Source organism: Littorina saxatilis, linkage group LG16 (genome assembly GCF_037325665.1).
Source record: "Littorina saxatilis isolate snail1 linkage group LG16, US_GU_Lsax_2.0, whole genome shotgun sequence".
Classification (NCBI taxonomy): domain Eukaryota; kingdom Metazoa; phylum Mollusca; class Gastropoda; order Littorinimorpha; family Littorinidae; genus Littorina; species Littorina saxatilis.
Window position 1 is genome coordinate 17,487,874 of NC_090260.1, and position 10,000 is coordinate 17,497,873.

Consider the following 10,000-nt stretch of genomic DNA (forward strand, 5'->3'; position numbering starts at 1 on the left):
TGACTGCTGTTTCCACCATTAATGGTCGAAAAGATTAGAGGCTTGGCACAAACACCGTCCAAACACGGGTATTCGAGGGCGTATGCTGTAACATGACAACGCACCTGTGTATACTGCCTTTGCGACAACATATTTCTTGGCATAAAAGGGAGCACTGCTGCTGGTTGCATTCACCCTATTTTCTTGACATCTCCTCAAGCTAGTTCACCCTGTTCTCGGATTTCAAGAAATAGCCGCGGAAACACGGTTAGAGACCCCTGAAGACTCTGTCCGAGCCTTCACGAGGACCATACCAGGTATAGCTGATGTCACGTGGTCCCAGGCCAGAATGAGAACGTTTGAGAGGATGGCCAGTTAATTGGGTGTCGGCTGGGGAAGGATTGGTCTTGAAAATGGCCTGGTTAGGTTGTTGGTATGTGTTTCCGTTTCTGAGATTCTAAATAATTATGGAACAGCCTACGTATGTATATGTTTGTATGTATACATGTATGTATATGTGTGTGTGTAGAGCGATTCAGAGAAAAGTACTCGACCGATCTTCATAAAACTTCACATGAGAGTTCCTGGGTAAGATATCCCCAGACAGTTTTTTTCATTTTTTTTTTATAAATGTCTTTGATGACGTCATATCCGGGTTTTTGTAAAAATTGAGGCGGCACTGTCACGCTCTCATTGTCTAACCAATTTTGTTGACATTTTGGTTAAGTCATTGTCGACAAAGGCCGGACTTTGGTATTGCATTTCAGCTTGGAGGCTTAAAAATTAATTAATGAGTTTGCTCATTAAATTAAAGTTGTCATGAAAATTACATTTTCGCACACAGATTCAAAATTGATTGCGTCGTATGCCTCATTAAATTCTGAATCTGAAAATGTATACATATATTATGTTTACTCTAAAAATGTGATCACAATTAACGATCAAATGTTAAATAGGTCCCAAAATGATTTCATCTTATTCTCTATCATTTCCTAATTTGAAAAACGTATATGGATATGTGATGTCTGTATTATAAACAGGCTGTGTCGTCTTGGTGGTAAAGTCGCGATATAACCTTCGTGGTTGAAAACGACGTTAAACACCAAATAAAGAAATAAAGTCTTGGTGATAAAATGCAGTGCGTTCAGTTTCATTCCGTGAGTTCAACAGCTTGACTAAATATAGTAATTTTGCCTTCCGCGACTTGTTTTTTTGTTTTGTTTTTTTTTGTAGGGTTTTGTTAATATGTAGCATAGTGATATGTTGCTAGTCTTCCCTGGTCCACCCACCCCCCCCCCCCTTCTCTCCGTCACCTCATTGTGCTGTAAATAATCATCACTTAATTTATTATTGGTCCGCAAAGAGATATTTCTCGCTCTCCATCACTTCATTCTTTGTTTGTGGAGTATAGTCTTGTACGGCATTGCGTTGGCTCGCCTCTGTACTGTATTTGTCTTTGTGTTGTCTTCTGTTAGTGACTGACTATTAGGGTTTAACGTCCTCTTAGACCAACTGGTCTATATTGGGACCGGTATTGGTAATACGCTGAAGATATGATACTTTGATTCGAACAAGCCCGCTGTGGCTGTCTTTTTCCACACACCAGCATTGGGTTTGTCTCGTCAAAGTATCGAAATACGATCATGATAACCAGAGACGAGAGATGATGCATGCGTGTTTTCGTGTTTTCCAAGCCCTGAGACTTTCGCTGTGAACGTGGGATTTTTTTCGTGCGCATGTGTGCACACGAGGGTGTTCGGACACCGAAGAGAGTCTGCACACAAAGTTGACTCCGAGAAATAAATCTCTCGCCGAACGTGGGGATCGAACCCACGCTGATAGCGACCAACTGGCTACAAAGCCAGCGCGCTACCAATGCAACTGAGCTACGTCCCCGCCCGTCTTCTGTTAGTGTCCAGAATGAACGATGAGTTGGCTCGAGGACGGTCCGGCCTTTAGCATTAGTTTCCTGGCAGAACTCCCGCGTAACACCAAAGAGCTTGGCAAAGAGGAGTGGAGTTTCCACCTAACCTCGTCTCACGTATGATTCCTGGCCTGGCCCCTTTCCACTCTACCTTATCAAGCTTGTAACAGTCTGTGCTTACATGTCTATTCTGATTTTTTTTTTAATAATTCACAAGGGAAGGACTCTGTTTTCTTTAAAACGCTCCTTTAACATTTATTTTAAACATATCAAAATGATTTGTGCAGGTGACATATTTCACGCGATGTTGGCACCTATTTTGAGGAGACTACGATGGCGCCGAATGTCGCTGTGGTTGCTGGCTATGGCGATCGTTGGATGTCTGGGGTTTCGCATCTTCATCAATCAAGTCCCTGTCTTGGGTAAGTGGTTTGCAAGTGCGATTGATGTATTGTTAGTAGTGGTGGTGGGGGTGGGGGTGGTGGTGTCGCTGTTGTAGTTGTTGGTTTTGTTGTTGTTGTTGTTAAGGATGGTGATAATGATGATAAGGATGATTATGATGATGACGATGATGTTGTTGTTGTTGTTGTTAAGGATGGTGATAACGATGATGAAGATGAGGATGATTATGATGACGTTGTTGTTGTTGTTGTTGTTGTTGTTGTTGTTGTTGTTACTGCTGCTGCTGCTGTTGCTGCTGCTACTGATGATGATGATGATGATTTTTTTCTTGTGACCGTGCTAGGCAAAGAATATCTTCCAAGAACTTAAGCATATTTATTTTTCTCTCTCTCTTTCTCTCTCTCTCTCTCTCTCTCTCTCTCTCTCTCTCTCTCTCTCTCTCTCTCTCTCTCTCTCTCCTCCCATACCCAACCCAATACTTTAACCTGCCCCTCCCCCCTTCCTGTCAGTAACTTACCACCTCTCCTTCTCCACACCAGACGAAGATCCTCTGTCGCTCAAAACCAAACTGAAGGAAGCAGCCAAAGCCTTTTCATGGGGCTCAGACGACGATCACCAACCTCCACCACTACAACCACCACCACAATCACCACAGCCACGACAACCCACCTCCCTCCAAGCCTTCCAGAATCGGAGCCAGAGAGTGAGGGACGCCTGCTCTGCCAAATCTGGTAGCGCCGCTCAGGGACAGCCACCTTTCCCGTACCATAGTCTGTATGTAAGGTCCATGTCTTTCTGCGCACTGCCCAAGACAGGCACGACCTTCTGGAAATGGATCCTGTATTACGTGGATAAGAACATGACGGGGCCGCTGCTGTCGCACGATTATGGTGACATTCACAAGCTCACCAGATACATGGCGAAAGCTGACAGGTGAGGGATTGGGGAGGTGCTTTTGTCGTGGTTGTCGTCGTCGTCGTTGTCGTTGTCGTTGTTTGTGTTGTTCTAGTTCTTGTTGTAGAATGTTCCGGCATTACGTTCATGTGTCTGTTACTTACTGTAAGAGTAATCCGCACAGATTATTTTATATGTTAGTTCGTGAATCCTAAATGAATGACTGACCGACTGATTGGCTGACTTTAATGACCGACAAACGATCGACTCACTTTCATTTTTATAATTAAGCAGTGTGTCTCATTAATCAATCAATCAATCAATCAATGAAGCTTATATCGCGCATATTCCGTGGGTACAGTTCTAGGCGCTCTGCAGTGATGCCGTGTGAGATGAAATTTTATACGGCCAGTAGATTGCAGCCATGTCGGCGCATATTTACCTTTCACGGCCTTATTCCAAGTCACACGGGTATGGTAGACAATTATTAACTGTGCCTAAGCAATTTTGCCAGGAAAGACCCTTTTGTCAATCGTGGGATCTTTAACGTGCACACCCAATGTAGTATACACGGGGGGTGGTTCGGACACCGAAGAGAGTCTGCACACAAAGTTGACTCTGTGAAATAAATTTCCGCCGAACCTGGGATCGAACTCGCGCTGACAGCGGCCAACTGAATACAAATCCAGCGCGCTACCAACTGAGCTATATCCCCGCCTTTTTGTTTTTGTTGTTGCAATTTGCTAATTCATGTGACCTTGTGGGGGGGGGGGGGGAGGGGACAGTGAATCAAATTTGCTCTTAGCCCGTGACCCCGTCCGCCTTCTCGTTGACATGTTCTTCTTCCTTCCACCACGTTAACAGATTGTTCTCGGTATGCTAACAGGTTACCGCCAAGTGACGGGTTCAAGAACATCGTGTTCGTGCGCGAGCCCTACGCGCGCCTCTTCTCCGCCTACGTGGACAAGCTCTTCACGCCTCGCTGGGAGAACTGGCAGCTTTTTGCCCGGCGCGCCATGGCCTACGCTCGTCCCGGAGCATCCTTCATCAACAGACGGTGCTCGCACAACGTCACCTTCTCCGAGTTCGTCCGCTTCTTTATCCACGCTGAGATGGACCGCGACGCTCGGGTGAAGCGAGACGAACATTTCGTGCCCATCTCTCACCAATGCAACTTCTGCGGCGTCGAGTACGACTTCATTGGGCGGCAGGAGAGATTCGCTGAGGACACCGTGGGAATTCTTCGGCAGCTGAACCGTTCGGACATCTTGACTTTCTCTGCCTTGGACGAGCACTACGAGGTGTACTTCATGGACGCGCTGATCAAGTACACCTTTGAGCACGAGCTGAAGACGATCAGCGCCACGTTCCGCTGCATGTCCGCCGAGGAGATCCTCAGACGCTTGTGGAAGGCAGTTCAGATCCGCGGCACGCTAAGCGCGGAGGAGTTCTTTCCCTTGGCTCGCAGCGACATCAAGGGAATGACGTTAGAAGGGTTTTTGCTGATGGCTCACCTCGCCTACAATCGTTCTGCTAGCGACAAGGACAGACAACACAACACGGCGCAAGCCCTGTTTGAGGCCTACAGTACTGTCCCTTTACACGATCGGCAGCTGCTGAGGCAGATTTTTGATGATGATTTTAAGTTTTTCGGCTACGAGCCCAACCACCCCTTGGTGTTCCCGCCCGAGGATGAGTTCGACTTGCCGTACTATAGATATTTTGACATTTATGATTCCTTCTTGTACACTAGTATTGTGTGATTCTGTCAGGTCCATTTCGCTTGCCATACTATCCTTCCATTCAAATGTATGGTTATGTCCTTTACATTGATATTGTGTGATTCTGTCAGGTACATTTCGCTTGCCATACTATCCTTCCATTCAAATGTATGGTTATGTCCTTTACATTAATATTGTGTTATTCTGTCAGGTCCATTTCGCTTGCCATACTATCCTTCCATTCAAATGTATGGTTATGTCCTTTACATTGATATTGTGTGATTCTGTCAGGTACATTTCGCTTGCCATACTATCCTTCCATTCAAATGTATGGTTATGTCCTTTACATTAATATTGTGTTATTCTGTCAGGTCCATTTCGCTTGCCATACTATCCTTCCATTCAAATGTATGGTTATGTCCTTTACATTAATATTGTGTGATTCTGTCAGGTCCATTTCGCTTGCCATACTATCCTTCCATTCAAATGTATGGTTATGTCCTTTACATTAATATTGTGTGATTCTGTCTGGCCCATTTCGCTTGCCATACTATCCTTCCATTCAAATGTATGGTTATGTCCTTTACATTGATATTGTGTGATTCTGTCTGGCCCATTTCGCTTGCCATACTATCCTTCCATTCAAATGTATGGTTATGTCCTTTACATTGATATTGTGTGATTCTGTCAGGTCCATTTCGCTTGCCATACTATCCTTCCATTCAAATGTATGGTTATGTCCTTTACATTGATATTGTGTGATTCTGTCAGGTACATTTCGCTTGCCATACTATCCTTCCATTCAAATGTATGGTTATGTCCTTTACATTGATATTGTGTGATTCTGTCAGGTCCATTTCGCTTGCCATACTATCCTTCCATTCAAATGTATGGTTATGTCCTTTACATTGATATTGTGTGATTCTGTCTGGTACATTTCGCTTGCCATACTATCCTTCCATTCAAATGTATGGTTATGTCCTTTACATTGATATTGTGTTATTCTGTCAGGTCCATTTCGCTTGCCATACTATCCTTCCATTCAAATGTATGGTTATGTCCTTTACATTGATATTGTGTTATTCTGTCAGGTCCATTTCGCTTGCCATACTATCCTTCCATTCAAATGTATGGTTATGTCCTTTACATTGATATTGTGTGATTCTGTCAGGTACATTTCGCTTGCCATACTATCCTTCCATTCAAATGTATGGTTATGTCCTTTACATTAATATTGTGTTATTCTGTCAGGTCCATTTCGCTTGCCATACTATCCTTCCATTCAAATGTATGGTTATGTCTTTTACATTGATATTGTGTGATTCTGTCTGGCCCATTTCGCTTGCCATACTATCCCTATATGCAAATGTATGGTATTACATTCCATGAATATTGTGTGATTGTGTCTGGCCTATTCTCCTTGCCATACTGCTGATGTTTTGACGTCTAGCCTTTTCTGTGCGCTTATGTATGGTATAGCTCTGCTTTAAAATAGTTGAACTTGTGCTATACTATGGATATTTTGATATGTATGGTATAGCTCTGCTTTAAAATAGTTGAACTTGTGCTATACTATGGATATTTTGATATGTATGATTCGTGTGTGTGTGCGTGCATGCGTGTGTGTGTGTGTGTGTGTGTGTGTCTGTCTGTCTGTCTGTCCCCGTGCGTGCGTAGTTGTATACGCGCATGTGACGTTATTCTTTATTCGAACAAGACTTTTAAAGTTCGGCAATTGATGATACAGTGTATGAAGTATTTAGGCATCCCTCCTCCTCACCCTTCCACCCCCACCCCCCCCCCCCCTCCCTTTCTCTTCCCCTCGCCTCACGTATTTCCCCCATTTGTTGCCAAACAATCCCAAAACGCTTATGCGCCGTAAGCTTTCTATTTAACTTTTAGCGTAGCAGAGAATGTATTTACACCCCCGGTATAGGGGTGTGTATAGGTTTCGGTCGATGTGTTTGTTTGTTTGTTTGTTTGTGTGTTTGTTTGTTTGTTTGTTTGTTTGTTTGTTTGTTTGTTTGGTTGTGTGTTTGTTTGTTTGTTTGTGTGTTTGTTTGTGTTCGCAAGTAGATCTCAAGAATGAACGGACCGATCGTCACCAAACTTGGTGAACAGGTTCTATACATTCCTGAGACGGTCCTTACAAAAATTGGGACCAGTCAAACACACGGTTAGAGAGTTATTGGTGGATTAAGATTCTACAAGGACTTATAGAGGGACATATTAATGGTCAAAGGGAAATAACCTTCTCAGTTGGTGGCAGTGAGAATGGTAAGGACGGGGGTGTTTTTCCTACCTCGGAGGAATTTCTTGTTGGTTTTAGTTCTTTTACTCTTTGGTCGGGATCAGAATGCGCCGTGAACTTTCTTTATAACTTTTAGCGTAGCAAAACAAATATTTGGCTTTGGATCTTTTACTCTTTACTCGGGATCAGATGCGAAATGGTAAACAAGAGAGCCAGAAGAAGAGAGGGGGTGGGGTGAGGGGGGATGGTGTAGCCAGCTATCACACAAGCTAGACAGACGGACAGACAGACAGACAGACAGAGCTATTTGAGTACGATGACAGTTGATCATATACACAATACATGCAAACGACACGAAGAATTGAAGCAATATGTTCAAAAATAAATTGAAACATTCAAAAGGCAAATTCAATTGTACAGTGACGTGTATTTGTGTGTATGTGCGTGCGCGCAAGTGCGTGTGTGTGTGTTTGTTTGTTTGTGCGGGTGTGTTTTTGTTTGTGCGTGAGTGTGTGTGTGTGTGTGTGTGTGTGTGTGTGAGTGTGTGGGAGTGTGTGTGGGAGTGAGTGTGTGTGTGAATGAATATATATGTGTGTGTGTGTGTGTGAATGTATGTGTGTGTGTGTGCGTGCTTGGATACGTGCGTGTGTACAGGTGTATTTCTGACAGTCTGTGTGTGAGTGTGTCCGCGCTAAGTCTCCTACGCCTACTTGTATGTATGTATGTCTACCCGTATTGCTTGTGGTCCGTTTCCGTAAACATCCTGGTCCGGGTGTGCCCCTGAGTGTGTTGTACGTACCTGTGTTTGTTATCGCAGTCTCCATTCAGTTCCTCGAGTGTTGTGTGTACCTGTGTTTGTTATCGCAGTCTCCATTCAGTTCCTCGAGTGTTGTACGTACATGTGTTTGTTATCGCAGTCTCCATTCAGTTCCTCGAGTGTTGTGTGTACCTGTGTTTGTTATCGCAGTCTCCATTCAGTTCCTCGAGTGTTGTGTGTACATGTGTTTGTTATCGCAGTCTCCATTCAGTTCCTCGAGTGTTGTGTGTACCTGTGTTTGTTATCGCAGTCTCCATTCAGTTCCTCGAGTGTTGTGTGTACATGTGTTTGTTATCGCAGTCTCCATTCAGTTCCTCGAGTGTTGTGTGTACCTGTGTTTGTTATCGCAGTCTCCATTCAGTTTCTCGAGTGTTGTGTGTACATGAAATATAAATCAAGATGTTATCACCTGGGGTAAATTTAAAGGGGAACCTCTTAAAGCCCCGGCGCTGTGCAAACACGTCCACATAATCGGAATGAGTCATCGACAAGCGATAAGAACAAACTCGCGCAATCACGCCCAACGAAAATGCAAGTTTGAGAAGAGGAAGATGGACAAGTCAGGGACACAGACAAAGAACGTGTTGTCACATTGTTACAGTTTTATTATGTGACATTGTATTTGGTGTTGAAAACAGCTGTCAGAATACAACAGTGCGATTTTTATTCCAAAAAGCGTGCATAGTGTAGACATAACCTTAAAAAAAATGACATGCGTGAATAGAAAAGAAAAGAAAAACAAACGCACGAACAAAGGTTTTTGTTTCAGGCAAAATACTCACACTTAAAAAAACACTACAACATTGCCAATGCTTATTTGAGAATGGCCACACAGTCTTGCGGTTTGGGCCGGATAGGTAAAATATTACGATTTTTAGCAAAATAAAGAAAACAAATCTACTGTTTCTGATTTTTTTTGTATGTCGTTTCTCTTGGGTGAACTTGTATTTGTCTTTTGTGTTTGATGTAAATTTCAGCTCGTCACGAGGCGTGGAGGACGCAGTTGGTATAGAGCTGCGGGGGGGGGGGGGGGGGGGGGAGGGGGGATGTAGCCGTGTGGAGAATTCACGGCAATATTGTTCCTACTGTGTTGTTCCTCTATTTCATTCCCTTCCCCAATAATTCCCCTTGAAGCAATCATGCGTGTACGGGAAGAGAAATTCAAGTTTTACGCCCTCACGGCAAAGCCTTTAGGGGCATGTTCCCGGGTTTTAACCTGACTTTAGATGAGATACACAAGTGTGTGCGTGTTTAGGTGGTATCAGCCATCTGCACTTATGGCAGAATGACCGAGGTCTTTTACGTGCCACTGTGGTGACTTGGGGGTGGGAGATGGATACCGTCTCTTGGTCTGCACATAAAGTTGACCCGTGTCCGTCCCGGCCCGGATTCGAACCAGCGACATTTCGATCACAAATCCAGTGCTCTACCACCTGAGCTACCCGGGCCCCCATGCGTAGTGTACGTCTTTGTGGTGTCGCCCTTGTGTGTAGGGTGCTGCGTCGTGGTTGGTTGATTTTGTACAAGCTATTGCTAATTGGTTGATCCTTAAAAGATGCGTGCGCATTCATTCTCGACCGGGTAGATTTTGGACATAGTTTTCATCTCGACCGTACCTTCAACTATCAACACCGTGTTTACTTCTCTACGGCTTTGGAGACCGGGTCAGTTTTTGGAGAGAGAAAAACAAGTCGCGTAAGGCGAAAATACAATATTTAGTCAAGTAGCTGTCGAACTCACAGAATGAAACTGAACGCAATGCCATTTTTCAGCAAGACCGTATACTCGTAGCATCGTCAGTCCACCGCTCATGGCAAAGGCAGTGAAATTGACAAGAAGAGCGGGGTAGTAGTTGCGCTAAGAAGGATAGCACGCTTTTCTGTACCTCTCTTTGTTTTAACTTTCTGAGCGTGTTTTAATCCAAACATATCATATCTATATGTTTTTGGAATCAGGAACCGACAAGGAATAAGATGAAAGTGTTTTTAAATTGATTTGGACAATTTAATTTT

At 43.9% G+C, this 10,000-nt stretch overlaps 1 protein-coding gene and 1 long non-coding RNA gene across 2 annotated transcripts in view; both read left to right on the plus strand.

Annotated features, from left to right (window-relative positions):
* LOC138950564 (uncharacterized) overlaps positions 1 to 10,000 on the plus strand; it is a 478,836-nt gene that overhangs the window by 47,436 nt on the left and 421,400 nt on the right. The gene's annotated exons all lie outside the window — the stretch shown is intronic.
* Positions 2,247 to 5,150, plus strand: LOC138951325 (carbohydrate sulfotransferase 13-like). Its single transcript, XM_070322948.1, has 3 exons — positions 2,247 to 2,325; positions 2,845 to 3,238; positions 4,086 to 5,150. Exons 1-3 carry the CDS (start codon positions 2,247 to 2,249, stop codon positions 4,960 to 4,962), a joined length of 1,350 nt encoding a protein of 449 aa, XP_070179049.1. The 3' UTR covers positions 4,963 to 5,150.

Excerpts from the sequence above, each read along its gene's own strand:
- LOC138951325 (XM_070322948.1), top strand. The coding sequence starts at position 2,247 with ATGTCGCTGTGGTTGCTGGCTATGGCGATCGTTGGATGTCTGGGGTTT. Across the intron at positions 2,326-2,844 it reads CAATCAAGTCCCTGTCTTGG|ACGAAGATCCTCTGTCGCTC; the intron begins GTAAGTGGTTTG and ends TCTCCACACCAG. Across the intron at positions 3,239-4,085 it reads TACATGGCGAAAGCTGACAG|GTTACCGCCAAGTGACGGGT; the intron begins GTGAGGGATTGG and ends GTATGCTAACAG.